Here is a 26,466-nt window from a genome sequence, read left to right on the forward strand (position 1 = left end):
GACTCTCAGAGATTCCAACCCAAAACCTATCTCTGATGGCCTGCCAACCCTTTATCCATATAGTGTGCTGCTGATCTAGGTCTTCATCCCTTTTGGGGTGAGGTCTACTGGTAACCATTCCGACCTGGAAACCATAAGGTATTTCCTTTGAATATTATAACAATAACAGTAGCACTTAAAATTTATATACTACTCCATAGTGCTTTTATAGCACTCTCTGAGAGGTTTAGAATATTAAATATTGTAATACAATATTGCCCCAACAATCTGGATCCTCATTTTTACCAACCTCGGAAAGATGGAAGGCTGAGTCAACCTTGAGTCTTCAGGATCAAACTCCAGATTGTAGGCAGAGTTAGCCTGCAATACTGCATTCTAACCACTGTGCTACCAAGGCTCCTGTTATAGGCTTTTATCTGTTTTAAACATGTGGCTTTTGAAATTATTCATGGCTAATATAATTTCTATCATCAGGAAACAGAAGAGCCACTAGAGTAACCAAACAGTTTTATTAAACGTAACACTCTTAGAAGAATACACTCCAAATTCTTGAATGAGAATTCCACATAGAGTTAACTACAAATACATACAACTCCATCAAAGGTTTAATGCATCAAGTCTGGAACCAGAGAAAAAGTTAAGTGTAATACAAGCATACACACAAATCATTAAACTTCCCTACCCAACCAAAGATGTTCTGCTTTTTCAAACAGGAGACATTAATTCAAAATGGTTTCAGAAGAAATATAAGACTAATTAAATTACGGCTCATTTTTCTAAAGCTCCAGCCACTTACGATCTCGCCAGAGAAATATATGCTTATAAAAATAATCACATCATATTCAATTTAGGCAGAAAAAAGTTTATAAAGATTGCATGGAGAGGCTGATCCCAAAAGCCAACATAACACCAACAGTCCACTGTGTACTCCCTTCTTTTTCAGGACTTTTAGTATTCAATGCTGAAAGGATATTCCTTGTGATTGATACACCTGAAGAGAAAGAGAATCAGACATTGGAATTAAATGGTAATTAAGTCTGTCTTGGGAGGGCAGGCCAAAGCAAGAATTGTATGCTAATGCCCTAAATTTGCTGTTTCAAAAGTCCTTGGTATCATCTAGCACGAGTTTGCACAAATTGTGATCATCGAACAAATGTAGCCTCGTCTAACACAGGGGTCTCCAACCTTGGCAACTTTAAGCCTGGAGGACTTCAACTCCCAGAATTCCCCAGCCAGCTTTGTTGGCTGGGGAATTCTGGGAGTTGAAGTCCTCCAGACTTAAAGTTGCCAAGGTTGGAGATACCTGGTCTAACACACACCAGAGTTTCTTCATTTGGTAGGTTTTTTAATTCCCCCCCCAATCTTTAAAACTACAAAGACCATTCCTCTGTTGTAGAAACTCAGCTGGATTAATATCAAGCATAATATATCTGCATTGTAATTTTGGCAAATAAAATTGGGATTTAGAAGGTACTAATCATAGGCTAGTCAACCCATAGACAAGCCATTGGCAAACACTCAATGATGATCACATATTTGCAACTGTTGCAGGACACTATAACTATTGCAAATACATGCTGTTTGCCAAGTGCCCAAATTTTGATCAAGTGACTGTAGGACATTTGATTATTGATTGTTTCCTGATTGCTGATTTGTACCCTATAACTATCATCAAGTGTTGTACCTTATGATTCTTGATGGACATATCTTTTCTTTTATGTACACTGAGAACATATGCACAAAGATAAATTCCTTATGTGTCCAATCACACTTGGCCAATTAAAAAAATTCTATTCTATAATTTTAGAGGGGAAAAAAAATCATAACCTGTTCTACTTGCTTTATGGGTTCAGCTACCCATAAAATCATACAAGTGCTTTTACAAGCTGTTGTCCAAGAAAGCATCATAGCTCGAGTTAGTACTGAATTGGACAACACTCCCAACGTTTTCTCCAAATCATACTTACGAGGTCATTGCACATGCCCTCCAGTTCCTGTTGAAACTGAGGATGGTTTCCATGTCCTGCTTAGACAACTCAAAGTCAAATACCTAGGAGGCAGGGGAAAAAATAACAGTTTGAAATTCTAAGAACTCCCAAAACTATAATTCTGTGGATTGACATGCTTGAGAAACCTTTAACACTGGGTGCCACATACTATATAACTTCAGCGTTTATGAATCCCGTTTCATACAAACAATTATTGTCCAAAGTTTCTGAAGGTCTAAGGAAGTACACTCATGTTTTTCATTATACTTAAGAAGGAAATGATTTTCCTCCTTTGCCAAGTACAGTTCAATTCCATTCAGTGCCTAGTTTTGCTGCCTACAGAAATATTTCAGCAGCACACATTTGTATCAATCTATGTCTGTAATCCTCTGCTTCTTGAAAGCTGTTAAAATTAAAAATAAACAGAACGCTTCTCAATTTGCCCTAAAACAAGCAGGCTAACAAAAATAAGGACGACATTAAGCACAATCCATTCTCAGCACTTGCAAAGTTAGTTTATCGTTGGCTTGGGCAACTATTTGGCAACTCTGTTGAAAATTCATAGCAGATTCCATTGATATTATTTGACCTGAGCAACAAGAATATATTCATTTTTTAAAATAGTGACCTCGAAGCCATACCATAATTAGAATAATTATAGATTTGCAGGCTACTGCTCAAGTTGGTGTTCCCAGCTGAGTTGCCTGATCATTTTTTACAACCTCTTCTGCTGAAGAGGTTGTAGAAAAAATGCTTTTAAAAGTAAAAAAAAAAAAAGTTGGCCACGCCCACCCAATCACATTACCCTCCCACCAAGCCACGCCCACAGAACTGGTAGTAACAAATTTTACATTTCACCCCTGATATAGCCCTACTCTTAGCCAATCTTTTTTCTACCTCTGTGTTCATGTATAACTGTCAGAATAAACATTTCACAAAACAGATCCTTTTTAGTGGGAATTGAGGTGCCAAAATTGAGGATATCCTGAGGGTTACAAAAATGTAGCTGGGATGGCCCTAACTAGTCCATTAGGTGGCATAGATCAGTGCGGGGAAAAAATCTGTGGAATTTAACTCCCAGAATTCCCCAGCCAGCATAGCTGGGGAATTGGAAGTCTATAGATCTTAAAGTCGCCACGGTTGAGAAACACTGGTGAGCCAACCAGATCAGGAGAAAGGTAAAGGAGAAATGAATGCAATTAATCTCTACATTAGCCAGTTTCCATCAAGTCCTACAATGCCAATAGTTGAGTGCACATGTAATAATTGTATTCTTTTTTGCTGATCGCTACAAGCCTCCATGCAGATAATGCTTTGCCTATCAGCGTAGCTCATCTTTAGTGAAAAATGCAATAGCTGCCACATATACAAAGAGGCCCAAAGCAATTATAAGAATTACAGTTATAAGAAGCTACGGCTGGGTTGGGAAACCTTTGCCTGTTCAGACATGTCTTCTGTAACTCCAATCCGCTCTAACCGACAATCAAGAAAAATATGAACTGTATCAAACAATGATGGCAGGGCTCAAGAGTCTTACAATTCATTCAAAGACACCTTTCAGTAATATCCGTTATCTCACAATTGAGGTGAGCTGTTTCGTTCTTGGGAACGAAAGGAGAGACTTCGAGCTGAATCTTATTAATATTGCCTCACTCTTAGTCAGCTCGTGAGCAACAAAGATGATTAGGGGACTGAAGGCTAAAACATATAAAGAACGGTGTCACCAACCACAATATGCTATGTAGGAACCAACTAATCCAGAAATGGGTATTATTTTTACCTTGAAGTTTTCTTCAATCCGCGATGGAGTGATGGACTTGGGAATCACAATTGTATTTCTCTGGATATGAAACCGGATCAGGACCTGAGAGCCAAGATCAGGCCAAACCAAGTAAGGATTACTCATCAGAAAAATTGTATCCTACTCCCATTCAACTCATGCATGTATATTAACAGGCTGACATACAAACTCTTCCAAGAACTCACCACCCCACGCCCCAGCAAAATGGACCATTCTTTTCCACACTATTTGGTATCTTGGTTAGTACAGTCTACCTAGGAGTTATATGTTGCCCCTTAGAGCAGCGGCCCCCAAACTTTTAGGCAGCAGGGACTGGTTCCATGGAGATATTTTTTTCCACTGGAGAGGGCGTGGTTTCGTATGCTGCCTGCATCCCACGGATGGAGCTTCGCTTGTTTGCGTGGCCTGGTTTAGAATCTGTCCTTCCAAAAACCATTTGATCTATGAGATTTCCTACTTAACTGCCCATATACCCACCTGAGCTGCTGTTTTATTGTGTTTAGCTGCAATCTCTTTAATTTTTGGATCATCCAGGAGCGAAGGATCTTCAGGCTTGGCCCTAGCATTAAAGGAAATCAAGGTTAGCAAATAATTAATAACATTAAGAAAATTTACATTTAATAGGAATAAAAGTTATTGCTATCCAGCTGCAAGGCTAACCGGCTAGAATGGAAAATGATGCATCACTACAGTATCTTGTAACATTTTCCCAAATCAGCTTTTCTTCCTAATATATGATTTCATAGAATAGAATTTTTAATTGGCCAAGTGTGATTGGACACACAAGGAATTTGTCTTGGTGCATATGCTCTCGGTGTACATAAAACAAAAGAGACCTTCATCAAGGTACAACACTTACAACACTTAATGATAGTCATAGGGTACAATTAGTCATAGGGTACAAATTTAATTTAATGATACAAAACTTAATGATAGTCATAGGCTACAATTAAGCAATCAGGAAACAATTAATTACAGTATAAATCATAAGGATACAAGCAACAAAGTTACAGTCGTAAGTGGAAGGAGATGGGTGATGGGAACGATGAGAAGATTAATCCTCTACAGATTTCAAAAAAGAAGAAAAATTCTTGTTTTTAGTTCAGGAGTTTGGCCGTGAGATAATAAGCATACCGCTTAACATTTCATTAGCCCTGAATGCATCTGGTAATCTAGGAGAGCTTTCTCACAAGCACATAATATTTACCTGAATCTCGGCTATTCAGTTAAAGTAAAATTAATGAAGATCACCCAACCAGAAATAATTTATAAAACACGTTAGGTAAATTCATATAACAGGCTAAGTAAACTAAGTAAGCTGCGTTATACAGCCCCATCGGAAAAATAGGCAGCAAATAAATTTAACAAACAAACAAACAAACAAACAAATAAATTCTTATGGCCCCGTGTGTTTTGTATAAATCCAGTCTATGGGGTAGGTTCATCCAGCACAGTATAGTTTCCTTAGGTTTAAATTAGGTTTACACAATAAACACACTTGATGTAATTTTAGGCATCACATGTTGTATGCATCCAACTTTCTAATCTTTTCTCCCTGTATCAAATCTGTCACTACCTTACATGTAATCTGTTACTTGCATTATCTTGCATGTTTCTCTACTGCTTGTTATTTACTGTTACATTACATTATGAATGGTCACCATTAATAATCATTGTAATTATTTTTCTAATGTATCCATATTCCTCTTACTAATCACAAATACCATTTTTGTAGAGACAATAAAAAAATGATTAAACTTGTCAATCTGTAGATAGCTACATTATAACTGGCAAAAATGTCTCCTAATATTTCCAGGTTTCTACAAGTAGATGAAGAGGGGAGAATCCATTTTCTTTAATCTGTTAAACTATGTGTTGTCCATCATCTTTTTTTGTGTGTTTGCAGATTATGATGGCTGGGAATGTTTGGTCTTAATTCAGAAATAACCCTGAGAACTACAGTACATTTCTCCATTTTGCTTTATAATTTGGGTTTAGCCCACTTGCTCTGGCCCATAAGATGTATGCTGTGGACCCCAACCAGCAAGAAATTTCGGCTGGCAGAGAGCTTTTTCTACTGTGCTACTGTGGCTTCCACCAGTGGTGGGATTCAAGTAATTTAACAACCAGTTCTCTGCCCTAATGATTTCTTCCAACAACCAGTTTGTCAAACTGCTCAGAAAGTTAACAACTGGTTCTCCCGAAGGGGTGCAAACTGGCTGAATCCCACCACTGGCTCCCATCCTTTGGAACGTCATGCCCCTCGAGGTGAGATCTGCCCCCACTCTCTTGGCCTTCCAAAAGGGCCTGAAAATAGCAATAGTACTTAGACTTATATACCGCTTTACAGTGCTTTACAGCCCTCTGTAAGCGGTTTACAAGGTCAGTGTATTGCCCCAACACTCTGGGTCCTCATTTTACCCACCTTGGAAGGATGGAAGGCTGAGTCAACCTTGAGTCTGGTGAGATTTGAACTGCCAAATAGCAGGCAGTCAGCAGAAGTAGCCTGCAGTACTGCACTCTAACCACTGTGCCAACTGGTTTGGTGCCCTGATGCAGGAATCCCAATTTGGAGGTGGTTAGTAGATTAGAACAGTGGTCACCAACTGGTGGTCCATGGACCACTGGTGGTCCGCAAAAAAATGTTGGTGGTCCACAGAAAAATTATTTGCATTTTTTATATTGCACTGGGCTAAATACATGCAATGAACTTTTCTGTTGCTGCAGAGAGTTGCCCACTTCGGGTCTTTTTGTGCGGGTCGGAGGGGGGCAGAAATTCCAACTGGGGGTCTGCTTCAGCCTCCTGGTGCGGGGCTTTGGGCAAAGGCTGGAGGGAAGCGCCACTGGTGGCGAAGAGCCAGAGGGCCTCGTTTCAGTGGGACTGCATCATGGCCTGGAATTGGCTGACCATCTCAGCCTGCTGAGCCTCCAGGCACCGGTACCTGGCCTTGCACTTCCATGGGTCTTCCCTCTGCTTGGAAAACCTATGCTTGTAGCCCTCAGTGAGGTGCTTCTACTGAGCCTCCTTCTCGGTCAGATCCAATTTGAACTGAGCCAGCTGTTTTGGTGGCTGCTTAGCTCCAACAACTGCTTCCTGTTGGGGCCCTAAGGAACCCTGGTGGGGAGGCGAGGAGTGGCTGGGTGAGGAGGGGCAAGTAGAGGCTGGCGACATTGAATTGACTACACCCACCCAGTCACATGACCACCTAGCCACTCATTAGGTAGATGATATTAATGGTCTGTAGGATTTAAAATTATGAATTTAGTGGTCCTTGAGGTCCAAAAGGTTGGTGACCCCTGGATTAGAAGATCCTACTTCCACCTATGTGTCCCTCTTACCTATTCTCTTGTTAACTTTTAATGTTTTAATTTTAACGCTGAATATTTTTAATGGTCTTGTGTTTTATATTGTGCTGTAAGCTGTCCAGAGGCGGCTGGGTAGGGAGAGTTATGGCAAATAAACTTAATAAATAAATAAAATAATTTCAGGGTGCACATTAGCTCTTGAGTCATTTCCATTTCCCATTTATGCATTCCAATGTGCGGTTAATGATTAGCAAATCAGAGGTTCAGGAACTGTCAGTTCTGGCATCTTTTGCTCAATGCAGGAGTAAAAGACCAAATTTTCTCACCAGGGTCTATCCGGAGAGCCAAGGGGACTATAGGCCGTGATGGAGATCCCTTTGGACTGACAGTACTCAATCAGCTTTTCCTGAGTAAGGTACGGGTGGCATTCCACCTACAACATATACAAAAATGAATGTCAGTCTATATTTATTACCCTGAAACAGGTTGAAATTCAAAATGTTTCCTTTTTTAAAAATGATTTGCATTTGGGTCAAGTTCAACGGTGGACATAGCCAGCCAGCTTCTTTTCACTGTGGGAGAGAAAAACCATGTCCTGTTTCAAACAGCTTGTTTCTTCAGAAAAGAGGACTGCCTTTTTAAAAGCTACATTACCATCCATGTTAAATTTCAATTACAAGACTTCCCTATATAATTGCATCACACTGCAGCCCTTACTTAATGGTTAGCAGGATTTTAATGTTGAATTTCCTTACTGCTGCTTAAGAAAATTAACAGATAAGCCCAATACTTTCCCTAAAACAAAACAAAACCCAACTTTATTTGTTGGCCTGGCAATTCTACCACATTACACCATGATTTGTTTGATTTATAACTCAGCAGGTTGTGTGACAACAACTATGTCTTGTTTAGGCAATAAATTATGATTAAATGTCAGGTTAATGTGATGCTGAATACTTCGTCCTCTATCCAAGAGAAAATCCACATTCTCATTAATAACAAGTAGACAGGATTTTTGTGTCATAAAGGAAAAAATAAATTTGGAAATCCTAACACAAAAGTCAAAGGAATATGTAACTTAACTGATAAAAATAAGTCATTCATGCACGTTCACCGAAACTCTGAAAAAAGCATTGTTCTTACAGTCTTCGTGTATTGAGTTCTCCATTTGCTTGCAAGCGTACAAAAAGGATACCTTAACTGTACTGTATAGGGTTACATAAGAATTTACTTCTATTTCTGGCTGAAATGCTTATTAAAGAGACACCGTTGAAACTTCCCAAAAATCCCCTGTACGAATTCTGATTATTAATCAGGTGCTGCTGACTAGATGGGGTTTGCAGGATACCTTATTTCAAAAACGTCTAGAAATTCAAAATTTATTTGCAAAAAAGATACAGGAGAAGACATTGCACAAGCAGAATCCAACGGAACAGGCAAACTATATTTAGAATATCATTTTACTCTAAAGTATCCTTCTTTGTCATCCAATTCCTCCTTTCAGAATATATCATAAACTGTAGAAATGCAAAAAGCCAACTGTTAACATTTTTAACCAATTTGAATTTGTGATTGCATATTTATAGATAAGTTTGATATTTCAATAGATGATGATGTGACTTCAAGTTGGTTTTGATTCCTAATGTTCACAAAGATATTTTTAAAGCAGATACCATAAGCATCTTCTCCAGAGCATCTTTTGTTCCAATAATTTTAACTGTAAAATATCTCATTCCTGTGTCTTCCACTATCTAAAATAGTATATTTTTCTAATGCCATACAAACTGGGAAATTCAATTTTTTACAAGTTCAATGATAATAAATAAACATTGCAGTTAGTATATATTGTGTTAAATTTCAATTTAAACCCTGGTACATTGTTTTATACTTATCTTTCTTTATTTAAACAATTCTTTATATTTATATACCCAAAACATTTCCTATGAATTTACCTGATTATTTGCAGGTTTGTATTTCAATTTGGGCTTCTTCAAGATTCTCTCCATCTGTTCATGGTTGAAGTTGGAAACACCAATTGCCTTCACCAATCCTATATCTACTAGTTCCTCCATTGCCTAAGACCAAATAGGAGATAAAGCAGTTACATATATCAACACAAATATTTTTGTTTTGTTTTTGTTTTGTTTACATTTATACCCCGCCCTTCTCCGAAGACTCAGGGCGGCTTACAGTGTATAAGGCAATAGTCTCATTCTATTTGTATATTTTTTACAAAGTCAACTTATTGCCCCCCCAACAATCTGGGTCCTCATTTTACCTACCTTATAAAGGATGGAAGGCTGAGTCAACCTTGGGCCGGGCTCGAACCTGCAGTAATTGCAGGCTACTGTGTTCTTAATAACAGGCTTTACCAGCGTGAGCTAAACCGGCCCTCGGTTAAATATCTGCCTGATATTAGTCTTTTTAGGACTTCATTAGACCAGCAAGAGAAGAAACATTATAAAGAGGTTCGCATTCAGAAACATCACTTAGTACAACCTTCCTGGAATTCTACCACTTCACAACATACAAACTTCTGAACACATCAGGCTGTGAAAGGCAGTCAATGATTATTTTCATTCTTTTTGTAGAATTCTACAGAAGAGAGTTGATATTTTCCAAGGCCCTCTCTTAAAGCATCTGGGTCAAATCTGGTTGAGTTCATACATAAGTTGAAAGTAAAGCACATTTTGTCATAAATGTCCCAATCATAAGGATTGCTTATTTGTACCCTATGACTATCATTAAGTGTTGTACCTTATGATTTTTGATGAATGTATCTTTTCTTTTATGTACACTATGAACTTATGCACCAAAGACAAATTCCTTGTGCGTCCAATCACACTTGGCCAATAAAAAATTCTATTCTATTCTATTCTATTCATAAGGATTGGCTACAAGAGAGTTTCAGAGGAAGAGATGAGAAAGATAAGCAATTCAATTTCTGAAGTTAGAAGATTGGGTTATAACTCTGACAGCAGTTAAGAGTATAAACATAAATACCCACTAGGTGAATAGGTCAGCCAATTCCAGTCATGACATCCTACAGGAAGTCCTCAACTTACGACCACAATCGAGCACAAAATTTATGTTGTTAAGTGAGCTTTGCCTCATTTTATGACTTTTGTCATCACATTTGTTAAGTGAATCACTCTAGTTGTTAACTTAGTATAACGGTTGTTAAGAGAATCTGGCTTCCCCACTGACTTTGCTTGTCAGAAGGTCGCAAAAGGGACACTGTCACCGTCATAAAAATGAACCAGTTGTCAAGGATCCAAATGTTGCTTGGGGATGCTACAATGGTCATAAGTGTGAAAAATAGTCATAAGAAGCTTTTTTCAGTGCCGTTGTAACTTTACACAGTCACTAAATGAACTGTTGTAAGTCGAGGACTATCTCCATTTGTTATTTAGATATGCTTCAAACTATTCTAGAATAAAAGGTGTGCAGCTAATAGAAATTGAATTGCACATATGTGACTTTTCAGTATGCGTTCTCTCTCTCAAAAAAGGAATAAACTAATTGTAAGATGCACCTTTATTGATTTCTATTTTGCATATTCATATGCTTGGTGCATTTCATATTGAAATAAGTTGAATATGATGTTTGATTTACATTAACCTCAAACATCCCTGGACAAAGAATTATTACACAAAGCCTGTCTGATATAAATATAACGTTTAAAAATCCAGCTGTTTTGTTTTGGGTTCTTTTGCTTATCCTAAATAGGAGGGAGAAGAGTGAGATTTAAATACCTTAATCTCTTCCTCTTGAAAGTTTCCAATAGCCAAGGAAATCTTAGCCTGCATTTCTAACCAAAAATATTTTTCATTTTTGGTAAATATCGTCAAAAAATCAAAAGGGATCCATAATCAAGCAAGTTTATTAAAATAAATCATGAACAGGAAAATCTCCAGGACATAAAACTTATGTTATAATTTCAATAAACGCAAAGTTATAATATTTGCAATATAAAACGACAAGGAATAAAATATCCACATTCAACGCACTGCATACCGTAGGAGTGTCAAACTCAAGGCCTGCAGGGCTAGCCCGCCCCACTGTGCCTCTGCTAGCGAAAACGGGCTGCGGGGGCCAGCAGGATGCTGCAAGAGGCCAGCCGGCCCACTCCCCCCATCTCCCGGCCCGCAGAGGACTACACTGCTGATTCGGCCCTCCAAGAAACCCAGTTTGACACCCCTGGCATACAGGGAAGAAACATCTTTGATTGAAATTGAACATACCTCCCATGTGTCTAAAATATTTGTGTTACTGGATATCATCATGCCTTTATCATCCACAGGAAACAGATCATCTCCTGCCTGTCAATACACAGCAAGAGCCCAAGTCAGTTTACTTCTAAATCAGTGGTTCCCAACCTTTTTTTTGGCCTTGCCCCACCTAAGCATATCTAAAATCCTGATATGTCCTCCTCCGCGGCATATAATTCTTACTATTCAAAAAGTGAACTCCTATTCATGCGGAGGCAGCCTTAAAGGCCATTGACTTGGTTTAAGCAAGGTTCCAAATTGCCCCCATTAAAAATCAAATTGTCCCCCTGAACCACTGTTCTAAATAGGTGAGATTGCATTAGTCAGAACCGAGCATCAAATATGTGCATTTTACAAACAAATAAAAATGTGGATAAATACCTTGTCTGTCTGTCTGTGTTTTTGCCTTTTTATGCACACATTTTAATATCTTGTTTTTTTTAAAAAAAATATGGGGTGTTTTTTTTCATATCTTAACTTTTTGAATAAAAGAAGTATAAAAGAACCAAGCAGTGGAGTTTTCCTTAGTGGTGTTATTCAGTATGCAGAACTACCAGTAGACAATGCTGAAAGGGTTGCATGTCAGGCGCAAAGTATTAGAACCATACATTAAGTTGCAATTCGAAAGGATTTATTGCTCAGCCTATAGACAATAATCTAATCAACTAATGGTGAATTCTAAATTGGCGCTACGTAAGAATTTACGAAATGGGGGGGGGGCTGGACTTGGATCATTTGTGACAATGTAATGACTCTAGACTAATTACTCATTTAACTCTATCCCCTGGCTCTGCTTCTTTTCCAACACCACATCCCTGATCAGCTGAAGGACCATGCACATCATCAGCCAAAAGAGTGGTGACATCGAAGTAAACACCACTTCATTTTTTTCAAGGTCATGGCCAAACTGCTTCCCTTTGCATGATCAAAAATCCTTCACCCTTCCAAGAAATGGTCTGAAACTGCCCCACTGGATCTCAGCAATTAAATAGCTGGATTTAGGGTCCTTTGAGAGGTCTAGGTGAGCACTGACTCCCAGAAGTTTTCTGCTCCTATTTCAACCCTTTTAAGAAAAGTCAGAAAGAGGCCATTTTTAGGCACTCCATCTCAGGGTATCAAGGAACTACAAGTAGTTGGCAATCTGCTCAACTTGTCCTCATTTAATGATTGCAATTGGATCTGACAAGTTGAAATTCATGTGACTATAAGTTTACAACATTATTTCCTATTCAGTTAAGAAAGACATCACATGACTGTGACTTACAATTTTACCTCCACATCTCCATTCATTCCTTTTGTCAGTAGCAAGATGGGAAGCACAAACAGTGATTGTGTAACTCTGCATTAGTCATAAATGTGTGCCTATTGTAACTGCCCAAATAGTGATTGTGGGACACTACAATGGCTGTAAATGTAAGGATTGGCTACCTTTTTTTTTTTACATTGTCGTAATTTTGAGTAATTGCTAAATGAGGTAGTTGGTAAGCAAGGACTATCTGTAATAGGATGTGCTTGGTTCTGAATTTGAGAAGATGCTTAAAAAAAATATCAAAGCAGTATCCAGTTAATTAAATGATTCTCTAAATTCCTGGCAGTAATTTTTCATAGCTTTACCTTGAGATACCGAAGGCTAAACACAGAATGTACTGATTGCAAAACAGATACTATAAACCATGTTCCCCAAGAGCGAGCACATTGTTGTACACATTCCTTTCACAAACTAAAAACAGCATTTTCTTACATTCATAAGAAACCATTCAGCCAATTACTTAAATAAAAGTTAAAAATGAACTTGAAAATATAAAAAGTCCAGAGAAAGCATCAGTAAAAGGTTTTAGAAGGGAGATTCCATGGTTCAACCTCTTGAGATGATACCGGCACGCCGAAATAAAAATATTTAATAGTTAACACCACCACACCTTACTAGGTTTTGAATATTTCACCCTAAAATTTTCAAAAGAGATTAGCCATTTTTAATTTTTCTAATAATTAAAATAATGGTTTGTGGCTACGTAGATGCCATCTAGGTGTTTCACAGGTTTTACCTTGCTAGCCCCAGGATTACACCACCATCCTTCAACTCTAATCACTCAAGGACTGCATGGTTCAATTGTGTTCTAGTTGCCATTAAAAGCACCTTTGACAGGATCCTTACTAGCTTGGTGTTCTAAATACCTAGTACCAATTTTATGGCCAGAATTAAATCACGGGAACAAGAAACCTGTTCAAGCACAGATTCACTTGAACAACAGAAAAATCCACCCCAAAAAAAGTGTTTGATTACAGCTGCTTGTGGAGCTGGGGTTTCTCCCCCCGGCCGTATTCTGTACATGACTTTTCTTGTTACACTTTTACATGCTCCGACTTCTTCACATCCACTCATCTAAATGCGTAGGAATGGAGGTGCTTAGCATTGGCTTTTCTTTGCATGTTCCCCCTTTCAGTTTTCTGATGCCAATCAGATAGCAATGGGGAAAGCGTGGGATGGAACGTCAATGACCTTCTTGTGGGCCTCGTGTTCCCAGTTGATTGACCAGGAGAAAAGCTGAACAGCTTCAGAAGTCTGAGAGCTGTAATCTAAACATACTGAAAGGATGAGGAAGCTTACAGTACCTGTGCGTCAGTTTTCCTCCCACCAAAAGAAAAGAGAAGCCATATGGAGTACCTTACATCCTATCGGCCAGTGGATAAGGTAAAGGTCAAGGTAGTTCAACTTCAAGGCCTTCAGAGTTGCCTGACAGGCACCCTTGACCAAAGACTTCTCATGGAACGTGCACCAAAGCTGTAAGAAAAATACCATGTGGAGACATTAGTTCCCTGAATTACACACATGGGTGTCAACGTGTCCATAACAACTCCCTTGGATTATAAGGAATTATTTAAAAACCAGACTATAAATCAGATTTACATAAGAAACATGAAAAATCTGGAGGGTGGAAACTTTCAAGAAAAAGACCAACTTCCTTAAATTACCAGTCAACTCAGGAATAGACTGTAGAGGGGCATTAAATTTCAAGTCAATCCCATCAGGAGGCTGGAGATGCCTAGCTGCAGTTGCGCCCACAATCCACATTACAAAAAACTGGCCTTGAAAGTAGTTCAAAAACTGTGACCAGTACAAAAAAAACCCCCACAAGGTTATTACCCGGAAGGATGGAAAATTTCTTAAGTGTGGTTTATACAATCATTTGTAATTTTTATTTTATTTATCTGTTGGTATCCCATCTTTAATTATTTTTACAAATAACTCAAGGAAGCGAACATATCCAACACATTTTCCTCCTCCTATTTTCCCCACAACAATAACCCTGTGAAGTGAGTTGGGCTAAGAGAGAATGATTGGCCCCAAGTCATCCAGTTGGCTTTCATGATTAAGTCATAACTAGAACTCGGGCTTGCCACTTTCTAGCAGGACATTCAGTCGTGGATATTCTAGTTCTAATCTTGGATTCTTTATGTAACTCTGGAACTAATCAGCATGATCTGACATAAATAATTGTTAATGTCTACAACAGTTATTTAATTTATATGCTGTTGAATCTTCCTAAACTCCAGGGAGATTACAAATATCCAAGGTGTTTAAACCACTCAGAATTAAGGGGTTTTTCCCTGAGCTTGTTGATCGAAAGGTTGGCAGTTCGGCGATTCGAATCCCTAATGCTGCCGTGTAATGGGGTGAGCTCCCGTTACCAGTCCCAGCTTCTGCCAACCTAGCAGTTTCGAAAGCACGTAAAAATGCAAGTAGAAAAAATAGGGACCACCTTTGGTGGGAAGGAAACAGTGTTCCGTGTGCCTTTGGCGTTGAGTCATGCCGGCCACATGACCATGGAGATGTCTTCGGGCAGCGCTGGCTCTTCGGCTTTGAAACGGAGATGAACACCACCCCCTACAGTCGGCAACGACTAGCACGTATGTGCGAGGGGAACCTTTATCTTTACCTTACTCCCCCCTTAAGATGTAAATATATATACCTTGCTGACAATAAAAAGATCCTCACGCTTTACAATCCCAGCCTTGATTGCATCCTGAATACCGTTGCCAACTTCTTCTTCATTCTGGTACACGTAGGCACAGTCTATATGGCGATAGCCTACATCAATGGCCTTCTTCACAGCATCTTTTACTTTTCCTGGTGGAGACTGGATAACAGAAGAATCCTAGTCAAGAATCTTATTTGGCTAATTTGTCACATAGCAAGCAACTTACCTATGAAAAGTAAGATGATATTAGTTTAATATTTAACTGCAGTCGGTTGTTTTGGGCAAGGTCCAAACATGGTATAATATACAAGTCTTAAGATGGCAACCTTTGGTCTGCACCTAAAGCTAAGTCATAAAGAAAATCATTTTACAGTATAGGATGATATGTGATTGCAGTTAATGCATTCAGCTTGTCAATCATGCTAACAAAGATGATGCAAAAACACACATCAGCCTGCCTGCTGTCAATTTGGAAACAAATTATTAAGAATAGAAAGTACGTATACTTAACCATGGCTAACAAAGGCCATGATACAAAATAGGGTTTCTTAATCTTTCTAACCATGGTTTCCCAACTTGATTTGCAGCCAACATTTAATCACAATATGTACAGTGAAGTGTCTAGGCATATCTCTAGGCAAGGAAAATTAAAACTGTCACATCTACAGAGTAAAAAGCTGCATTTTAGCTGTTGATTTTTTATACTTTCTTGGATGGGAGAGTTGTTAACGCTTAAACTCTCCTTTGTTAAACAAGGAATGAATGTCATTTCTAAGTCCCACTTGTTGTTAGTTGCGAAGTCGTGTCCGACCCATCGCGACTCCATGGACAACGTTCCTCCAGGCCTTCCTGTCCTCTACCATCCTCTGGAGTCCATTTAAGCTCATGCCTACTGCTCCATCCAGCCACCTCATTCTCTGTCGTCCCCTTCTTCTTTTGCCCTCAATCGTTCCCAGCATTAGGCTCTTCTCGAGCGAGTCCTTCCTTCTCATTACGTGGCCAAAATATTTGAGTTTTGTCTTCAGGATCTGGCCTTCTAAAGAGCAGTCAGGGTTAGGGTTACTAGTCCCACTTACGGTATAATTTATTTGCAATTTTTGACGGAAATACTGATACAATTCAAAACTCTGCAATAGCAAACTTGAGAAGAGAGCAGAAAAAACACTAAGCATCAAGATTCCTGGAACTCCTTATGTGTTAGCCTTGTTGTTTGGGGATAATGGGAAATGTAATTCAATATGTTTATTAGTTTTGAATTGTTTTAGTCCCACTTTTATTTTCATAAATAACTCAAGGTGGTGAACATACCTAACACTCCTTCCTCCCTCTATTTTCCCCACAACAACCCTGTGAGGTGATTAGGTGAGACTAAAACTCAAGTTTCCTGATTTCTAGACTGGTGCCTTTATCACTAGACCAAACTGGCTCTTTTATTTTCACATTACATTTATTAGTTATTAGCTAAAACAGTATTTCTCAACTCTGACAACTTCCCGATCTGTGGACTCAAGGCTATTTCTTGACAGGCTGAAGGATTTTTGATTGTACAAATGGGAACAATTTGTCTCCCAACCCCTATTCTGACCTTCTAAAAAAACCAACAACCCTGAAATACTGCTTACTTTGATGTCACCACCCTTTTGCTGATGATGTGCATGGTTCTTCAGTTGATCAGTTCTTTGCGAATGTACTGTTCTGCTTGCGCTACTGTGATATCAGTCCAACGCACCTGGATTGATTCTGTATTGCTCATTATTGATGTAGACATTCGTGGTAGTGGGAGGTACAAAAGATTCAATAACTTACAGCTTGTTCCCAATTAATTAGGATGCCAGAACTTCTCTGTGCAAATCAGGCCACGGATGAAACATAGTGTGCTGTAATACCTTCAATGTTTCTCAACCTTGGCAACTTTCCGAAGTTTTCAGCATACGCTGGGGAAATTCTACAATTTCAAATTCTAGAAGTTGTAACCCAAAACACTTGGAGGATACCACACTGCTTATCCTTAGTTAAAGCAGAAATTGTTTAAGATATTATTTACACTAAGGATTTATTTATTTCACATGGGAAGATGCTGACGTATTCACCCAAAACTGAAAATACTGGAGGATCCCTTGCTGCCTGATATGCTACATAGCATGGGAGGCTCTAATGCTATTTGTTAATTTATAAGCCTGGGCAGATTGCAATCAGATCCTGAAGACGAAACTGAAATACTTTGGCCATCTAATGAGAAGGAAGGACTCACTGGAGAAGAGCCTAATGCCTAAAGATTGAGGGCAAATAAGAAGGGGACAACAGAGAATGAGGTGGCTGAATGCAGTCACTGAAGCAGTGGGCGTGAGCTTAAATGGACTCCAGAGGATGGTAGAGGACAGGAAGGCCTGGAGGAACGTTGTCCATGGGGTCACTATGGGTCAGACACGACTTCGCAACTAACAGCCACAAAGCCTGGGCAAACCAGTGTGCAGCTGGTCCCGATTCCCACTCTGCAGATGTGCAGCTGGCACTTCCAATGAAAACTGAACCCAAAATATATAGTTATCTTAATTAGGTCTTAATGTACCATAACCGCTTTTTAAAGTGATGCACTGGTAGTTCTCTTGTAAAAGAAACAAAATGTCAAGGACAATAAAGAAAGCAAATTATTTGAGGCATCTGAGGGTTCCTGGAACAAATTCTTCTGCTCCTAGGGGCAAATAACGCATATTTGATTTAGGGAGCAAGGCTCTTGCAAAGACAAAGCTACAGGCTGCCGTTTTATTAGAAAATAGAATTAACAGAAGAAAACCTTGTTTGGAAGAGATGGTTTGTATAGCAAAAGCTCCTGCTGAAATGACTCTGTCACTGCTAATTATTGAAAGTAATGAGGAAGGAGAGAGTGGAATAGAAGAAAGGGAAGAGGAGAGGGAAGAAAGGGAGGGGAAATAAGAGTAAGAGAGGTTAGATAAGGAGGAAGAAAGGAGGAAAGGGAAAAAGGAAGGGGAAGTAGAGAAGGAGTAGGAGAGGAGAAAAGAAGAAAGTAGGAAAGATAGAAGGGAGGGCGAGGAAAGAGAGGAGAGAGAAGAAAGATTGCTGTAAAACAAAAAGATGAAACTGAAGAAAGGCAACTCCGAACACATTTAAATCTATCAGGATAAGTTATGAATCATTATGAAAGTTAAAAGAGAATATATATGATTAAAAATGGAGAAATTAGAAGGTGAGGGTGGAAGATGTTGTTGTTTATATAATAAGCATAAAAATATTAAGATACGATTAAAAAGTATGGAAAAATAATATTTTGGCAGAAATTGTAACTATATAAAATGTATTTGGATATGACAAGTTGTATAAGATATGATATGGTCAATACTCTGATCATGAAATATGTGGATGTGTGTGGAAGAAAAAAATCAATAAAGCTTGATTAAAAAGTAATTTGACCAATGCCATTAACTCTCTTTGCATGGTGGTTTGATATTACAGATAGATCTCAACTTAAGACTACAAATTGGGACGGGAACCTCAATTGCTAAGTTGCCCAGTGGTTAAATGCCTGATTTTATGACTTTTGCCATAGTCATTAAAGTGAATCCTGCTCCTCCATTGACTCATTGAATCCTTCTGGGGAAATGACAACTATGTGATCTCGGGACCCTGCAACTGTCACATGCCAGTTGCCAAGCACTCAAACTTTGATCACATGATGGTGGGATGTTGCAAGAACCAGTTGCAAGTCACTTTTTTCAGCACTATTGTAACTTCAAACAGTTGTTAAATGGTCATAAATTGTATGAAAGGCCAGTCAAGTAAAATGAAATGCCCATTTTCTTCAAGGCATTCATTCACTTCAGGGAACACCTGTAGTGTCTAGATAAGGTCCATGCAAACATGGAATAAACAGCACAAATTATTTAGAGCACTTTTTCAATCTTGGTAACTTTTCAGTTGGGTGAACTGCAACTCCCAGAATTCTCCAGCCAGGTGCCATCATTTTTGGGTATATAGAGGAAGGGCACTTAAATAGAAGCTTCTAATGCGAAAAATGCAGTGTTTTTTTTTAAAGAAAGGGGATATTCCATTAAATACTTTAACTACAGTAAGAAGAGCCTCTAAATCCTATAATAGTTAAAATTAGCCATAGAAACAGATCTTACAGGATTTTAAAAAGACAATACAACAAAGTCAATTAAGGAATGGACTGACAAGTATTTATTTTCACAAAAGGGACCAAATGACGTTAACCAGATTAATTTATGAATAAATTATGCAGCAGGTAAATATAAAGGCCCCCCTGTTGTAACTATTGGGACAAAAATATACACATCAGAAAACCACAATTTTCACTAGTATCACTTCTGTTCATGTCAGTTTAAAGTGTGGAACGATGGAAGCAGGGAGAAACATATTTTTACTCTCTATATTTAAAAAAAATATTTATATCATATTAATGATATTGATATGATTGATATATGATTAATATGATATAATCATTGTTGTCTCATATTAAAAAAGAAATTGGACATGGTGCGACCATCCTGGCGTTATCTCTGCCATACACACTAAAGTATAACACAAATATAAATCTCTATAAATCTCTATATTTTAGCGGCTTGACCATAGTGGCCTTTATCCAGCTCAAAGGAACTTACTACCAACAGAGTAAGAATATCTCCCAAGACAGAAGACACCTCAAATTCTGGACTTTAAGTCTGTGAAAAATTAGAATTTGAATAACAGAGTTGGAAGGGACCTTGGAGGTCTTCTAATCTAACCCCCTGCTTAGGCAGAAAACCCTATTCCATTTCAGACAAATGGTTGTCCAATCTCTTCTTCAAAGCTTCCAGTATTGGAGCATTCACAGCTTCTGGTGGCAAGTTGTTCCACTGATGTGTCAGGAAATTTCTTCCTAATTCTAGGTTGCATTTCTCCTCGATTAGTTTTCATCCACTTCTTTTTCTCCTACCCTCAAGTGCTTTGGAGAATAGCTTGACTCCCTCTTCTTTGTGGCAACCCGAGATATTGGAACACTGCTATCATGTCACTCCTAATCCTTCTTTTCTTTAAACTGGACATACATTTCAGCAACCGTTCTGTGTATGTTTTAGTCTCCAGTCCCCTAATCATCTTTCTAGCTCTTCTCTGCATTTTTCTAGAGTCTCCACATCTTTTCTACATTGTGGCTACGTATGCAGTATTCCAAGTCTTACCAAGGCATTATAGAATAGAATTTTATTGGCCAAGTCTGATTGGATACACAAGGAATTTGTCTTGGTAAAGTGGTATTAAATGCTAGTGGTAATACAAGAATACCGGCTCCCAAGTGCTACTCAAGGAAGCAACCATAATATAATGCAGGAGTGAGCAATCAAGCCTTCCCAGGATACCAAACTACAATTCCCAGCATCCTTCGCCATAAGCCACGTTAGCTCAGACTCCTGGGAGTCTGAGTTCAACATCTAAAAAAGGGAAAGCCGGTACCCAAACCGTGCAAGCAAAGCACTTTCCAGACAACCCTTATTATCCCAATCCGAAGCCCGAGCCACTTTAATCCATTTTATTTAATTGCCGTCCGGTTGTCAAGAGTGAAATGGAAGAGGGAGTCTGAAATGTTATTTCGACATCGGGGGATTAAAAGAATAGAGGCGCCTCCTTCCAGATGCCGCACGCCACGGGGTATTATTCGCTAACCGCCGCTTGCCATTGGGGAGAGCGAGGAACTTCTTCCTCCCACAAAAGCTTTCTGCACAACTTAGGCGGCAAAAAAAAAAAAAAAGCACCAAAACCGCCCCACGGTTTTACGAGAAAGAACCGGGAAGGCAAGCAAGCAAGCAAGCAAGCAAGCAAGGCCAGCAATTCCATTGCAAGCTTGCAAGACACGTGGCTACTTTTTGCAAGCTTGCACTGCGTTTTTAAGGCCTGTGCACACACACACAAAAAAAAGCAAAACGAAAAGACCCCCCCCTCCCCAAATCCTTCGCTTTTGGTACCCTTGTGGAGCAAAAGCCCGCGAAACGAAAACGGGAAGGAAGAAATCATGGAAGAAAAGACGCGATGGGCAAAATCAAGCGCCTCCGGGGTCAGCGACTGCTTACCTTCCACGTGCCCAGTCCCAAAATGGGCATCTTTGCCTTCGTGTACAGATCCACATACTTGGCCATGGCAGCCCTCCCGCGAAAGCCCGAATCCGAAGCCGGCCGAGGGCGGAGAAAGACACAGGCAGGCACGGCCGGGGCAAGCGGCTTTTATAGGCGCCGGACCCGCCTCACAAAGGCGGGCGCGGCGGGGCATGAAAAGGAGGCGTTTTTCCACCCCCACCCAAAGCGGGATCTTTTAATGCCTCTCCTGGGACGGTTAACCAGCTGCCAGATTTCTATCTAGGGGGAGGGTCAACTCAGGCAGACAGGCAGGCAGGCAGGCAAGCGGGGAATGATGGGCTGTGTAATCCCCACAGAGATTTATGTGAGGTGATAGAAATTAAGTTTATGGGTATTTATAGCGTGCCTCCCAGACCTAGTACAGGGCTCCTGCGTGAACAGGGGGGTTGGACTAGATGACCTCCAAGGTCCCTTCAAAACTCTGTTACTGTTACTTTGGAAAGACTTCGGTACTGATGCTCTTGAGGATATACCTGGCTTGGAAACGAAACGTCGGCAAGAAAAAAACCATCTTCAGAGAGCATCAAGGACCCCCCCCACTTCGCTACAGAATTGGGGGCTTACGATGCTCTGAACCCCAAAAGGGAGCCAGTCCCCCCCCTTTTTTTGTTTAGTTTAGCGCTAGGGATATGCGACATGGTGCGACTGTTGAGGAAAGTGAATAAATTGCACAATACTCAGCACTCTTGCTTCACAAGTTTTCGGGGCAGATGCAGAGCGGCTGTTGGAGCAAGCATCAGGGAAAGCCCCCCACCCCCCTTAAACCTCGTTTTATTTAATTTATTTAATCGCCCATCTCGTGTAAGGGATTCTGGGCTCATCACACAATCAAGCCGTTTCAGATTAGAAACAGAGATATTTTAGGGAGGGAAGGGCTTTCTTTACACAATATGGCTGCCCCTCAAAATTTCTGTTGCTAAGAGGCCTTTGTTATGAGCTGCATCACAATTTTGTCACTAAATCTTGATTACAGGACTGTAGGAATGCTGCAATGGTCATAAGAGTGAAACCTGGCCATGTATCATTTTTCCCAGTGCTGTTATAACTTTAAACAGTCACTACATGAATGGTTGTAAGCCGAGGATTACCAGTACTGTAGTTAAAATTGTGGTTGTATAGTGGGGGGGATTTGCTGTGTCATCTGTACTCTGCCTACAAGGGTGTTGATCCATGGTTTTATACATATGGGATTTAAAAGGATATCCAGGAAGTCATTGTCCATAGTGTAGATAGTTCTCTATTTACAACCATTCATTTATTAAATTTATAACAATAACCTTGTTAAGCTGACAAACAGTCCAAAGTCTCCCAGGCAGCATTCATGCATAAGGCAGGATTAGAACTCAGAGTCTCCTTGGTTTCTAGGCAAGCACCTTACCTGCTAAACCAAGTTTGCAAGGACATCTTTGCATTTGAATAGCATCATTTCAAAACATTTCCCAATTACAAACACTCCCATTATATGATACTGGTGTATATGGTAAAAGGTAAAGGTTCCCCGCGCACATATGTGTTAGTCGTTCCTGACTGTAGGGGACGGTGCTCATCTCCGTTTCAAAGCTGAAGAGCCAGCGCTGTCCGAAGACATCTCTGCGGTCATGTGACCGGCATGATTAAACGCCAAATGCGTACGGAACGCTGTTACCTTCCCACCAAAGGTGGTTGCTATTTTTCTATTTGCATTTTTTCTATTTGCATTTTTTACGTGTTTTCGAACTGCTAGGTTGGCAGAAACTGGGACAAGTAACAGGAGCTCATACCCATTATGCAGCACTGGGGATTTGAACCGCTGAACTGCCGACTTTCGATCGACAAGCTCAGGATCTTTGCCACTGAGCCACCACATCCCTTATATGGAGAGTATATGGAGAACCTCTGAATTAAAAAGGGATATGAAATTATATACACACACACACACACACACATTCAGCTCCCAGAATTCCCCACCTAACATCTTAGGGCTGTTAAGAATTGCTGATTTAAAGGACCGAGACTGAAGCAGACTTTCTTGTGATACTAATTCCCTCTCTCTCCTTTCTTTCAAGAATGAAATTCATTCACAAATAATCTCTAGGTTGATCTGCCATTTAGCCAAGGCAATTAATAAAGCAGCGATCTCAGAGCTCTTAACCGCAGTTCTGTCTCGGGAAAATCACATTTTTTTTCTTGTGCTCCATGGGGGATAGTCTCTTCTATTTTCTCTCAGAAATTCAAAGCTAAATCAACTGGAGGCTACCTGTGTGTGATTTGGACAGACAGAACAAGTTGTCCTCAACTTACAGTCATTTGTTTAGTGACTGTTTGAAGCTACAACAGTACAGAAAAAGTGACTTACAACCGGTAGTCTCACTTACAACTTATCACAGCATCTCTACAGTCACAAGAGTTTAGGTGCTTGGCAGTTAGGATCAGGGGTGAAATGCTCCCAGTTCGGACCAGATCGCTCGATCCGGTAGCGATGGTGGTAAGTGGTTCAGAGAACCGGTAGCAAAAATCCCTGCCCACCCCCCAAGCCCAGCTGAGCTGCGCGATCATCAGAGGTTTTTTTTTTAAAAAAAACATTTTTTCTTTGGCCAAAAAATTACTTTTAAAAGTAAAAAAAAAAGCCTCTCATGATCGCGCTGCTCAGCTGGGATCGTCAAAGGCTGTTTTCCTTTTAAAGGCAAAAAAAAATGCTTTTAAAAGAAAAGAAAAGCCTCTGACGATCAGGCAACTCAGCTGGGATTGTCGAGGAGCCTTTTAAAAGCATTTTTTCTACAACCTCTTTGGCCGACGAGGTTGTAGAAAAAATGCTTTTAAAAGTAAAAAAGCCTCTCATGATCGCTGCTCAGCTGGGATCGTCAAAGGCTGTTTTCCTTTTAAAGGCAAAAAAAATGCTTTTAAAAGAAAAGAAAAGCCTCTGACGATCAGGCAACTCAGCTGGGATTGTCGAGGAGCCTTTTAAAAGCATTTTTTCTACAACCTCTTTGGCCGACGAGGTTGTAGAAAAAATGCTTTTAAAAGTAAAAAAAAAAAAGTTGGCCATGCCCACCCAGTCACATTATCCCCCCCCCACCAAGCCACGCCCACAGAACTGGTAATAACAAATTTTACATTTCACCCCTGGTTAGGATGTATTTACAATGATTGCAGCATCCCAGGGTCATGTGATCACCATTCGTGACCTTCCCAGCCAGCTTCTGACAAGCAAAATCGATGCAGGAAGCTAGATTTGGTTAATGACTACATGGTTCACTTAACTACAATGATTTGCTTAACAACTGTGCCAAAAAAAGATTGTAAAATTGGGCAAGAATCACTTAACAACCGCTTTCCTTACCAGTGGGAATTCTGATCCCAATTATGGTCACAAATGGAGGATTACTTGTATGACATATCGACTACATTTCTTTTCAGTCTACAGTACCATTTTTAAAATAGTAAGTACAAGCTGAAAAAGCTAAATTTGGAGAGCACAGCTTTGTTGCCCTGGTGAACTTTCATGGCTGAAAACGTAACTGTTGAATTAGTAGCAAGAGATGTGCTGTTCTGTGTCCACCTTCAACCCTCTTTGCTGCTACTTGTAGGAAATGGAATACTATAGCCATAGAGTTGGAAAGGAACTTGGAGATCGTCTAGTTTAACCCCTTTGCTGGGTATAAGATCCATTACAGCATCTCTTTTTAGAGTAACTTTATTAAATGTTACAATTAAAATGATAACTAATGTAAACTAAAGAAAAAAAAGCTGCAGAAAACAAAAGTTAAAAATAAAGAAAAATAAAAAAACTAAAGAAATGGCTTCTTCCTTCATCAACTCCATAATTCAAAAATATCAACAATTTTAGTAAATTACTACCTTTTCTTAAAATTATCACTTCTTCCCATACCTCATTTGTTATCTATAAAGAAATCCTTAAAAACTCATCATTTCAGTCCTGATTAGCAAACGTTCATTAAGGATTGCAAGAGATAGCAAGGTATCTACATTATTTTAACCTTGATAAATAAAAGAACTTCCATTTATTTCTAACAATCCTGGTCTTTAATCTCTTCAAATAGAGCTTAGTTTTTCACCTGTTCTTTGTCCCTTCTCACAAATTTTTTTAAAGCTTTAACAAGCCTCTTTTGTAAATGCAATATAGGAAAATTATCCTGATGAATCTTTAAATCTGTTATATTTAGATTAGATTAGATTTTAGATTTTATTAGATTTTTATACCGCCCTTCTCCCAAAGGACTCAGGGCGGTTCACAGCCAAAATAAAACAATAAAATGTGCACCATAAAACAATAATTAAAAAACTTATTAAATATAAGGCCAAATTAAAATCCATTTAAAACCATAAAACCCCATAAAATTTACATCCAAATATTAAAACTACTAAAAATTTCTATGCCAGTCCTGCGCGAATAAATAGGTATGTCTTCAACTCGCGGTGGAAGGTTCGAAGGTCAGGCAATTGACGAGTCCTGGGGGAAGTTCATTCCAGAGGTTGGGAGCCCCCACAGAGAAAGCCCTTCCCCTGGGGGCCGCCAGCCGACATTGCTTGGCGGACGGCACCCTGAGGAGTCCCTCTCTGTGAGAGCGCATGGGTAGGTGGGAGGCAATCGGTAGCAGTAGGCGGTCCCGTAAGTACCCTGGCCCTAAGCCATATGTTATATGTTATATGTCCCTTTTAATTCTTAGGACATCGACTGGTTTCACTTGTATACTTTTATTTAATTTAATATTATTTATTAAATTAGTTTGCTGCCCATTTGCTGCATCTTTTTCCGTATCATTCTTTAACCGTGTCATTTTTAAATCCTCTTAAATCCTCAGAAGGAATGCAGTGGCTCAGAGGCTAAGACGCTGAGCTTGTCGATCGAAAGGTCGGCAGTTCAGTGGTTCGAATCCCTAGTGCCGTGTAAAGACATGAGCTCCCATTACTCGTCCCAGCTTCTGCCAACCTAGCAGTTTGAAAGCATGTTAAAAATGCAAGTAGAAAAATAGGGAC

The 26,466-nt window shown here is 39.5% G+C and overlaps 1 protein-coding gene across 1 annotated transcript; it reads right to left on the reverse strand.

Annotated features, from left to right (window-relative positions):
• Positions 1-490: 490 nt before the first annotated feature.
• Positions 491-21,602, reverse strand: LOC131202316 (aldo-keto reductase family 1 member B1-like). Its single transcript, XM_058191181.1, has 10 exons — positions 21,427-21,602; positions 15,338-15,505; positions 14,032-14,148; positions 11,340-11,417; positions 9,048-9,170; positions 7,422-7,528; positions 4,267-4,348; positions 3,769-3,852; positions 1,968-2,050; positions 491-991 (listed from the first exon to the last, which is right to left on the reverse strand). Exons 1-10 carry the CDS (start codon positions 21,490-21,492, stop codon positions 949-951), a joined length of 951 nt encoding a protein of 316 aa, XP_058047164.1. The 5' UTR covers positions 21,493-21,602; the 3' UTR covers positions 491-948.
• Positions 21,603-26,466: the final 4,864 nt, after the last annotated feature.

The sequence above is a fragment of the Ahaetulla prasina genome, chromosome 7 (assembly GCF_028640845.1).
Source record: "Ahaetulla prasina isolate Xishuangbanna chromosome 7, ASM2864084v1, whole genome shotgun sequence".
NCBI lineage: Eukaryota > Metazoa > Chordata > Lepidosauria > Squamata > Colubridae > Ahaetulla > Ahaetulla prasina.

What these genes read in the sequence shown, in the direction of transcription:
- LOC131202316 (XM_058191181.1), bottom strand. Translation starts at nt 21,492, where the DNA reads ATGGCCAAGTATGTGGATCTGTACACGAAGGCAAAGATGCCCATTTTG. An exon ending in GGATTGAAGAAAACTTCAAG is followed by an intron (nt 2,051 to 3,768) that starts GTAAAAATAATA and finishes CCTGCCTCCTAG; the next exon opens with GTATTTGACTTTGAGTTGTC. An exon ending in AGGGCATGTGCAATGACCTC is followed by an intron (nt 992 to 1,967) that starts GTAAGTATGATT and finishes CTTTCTCTTCAG; the next exon opens with GTGTATCAATCACAAGGAAT.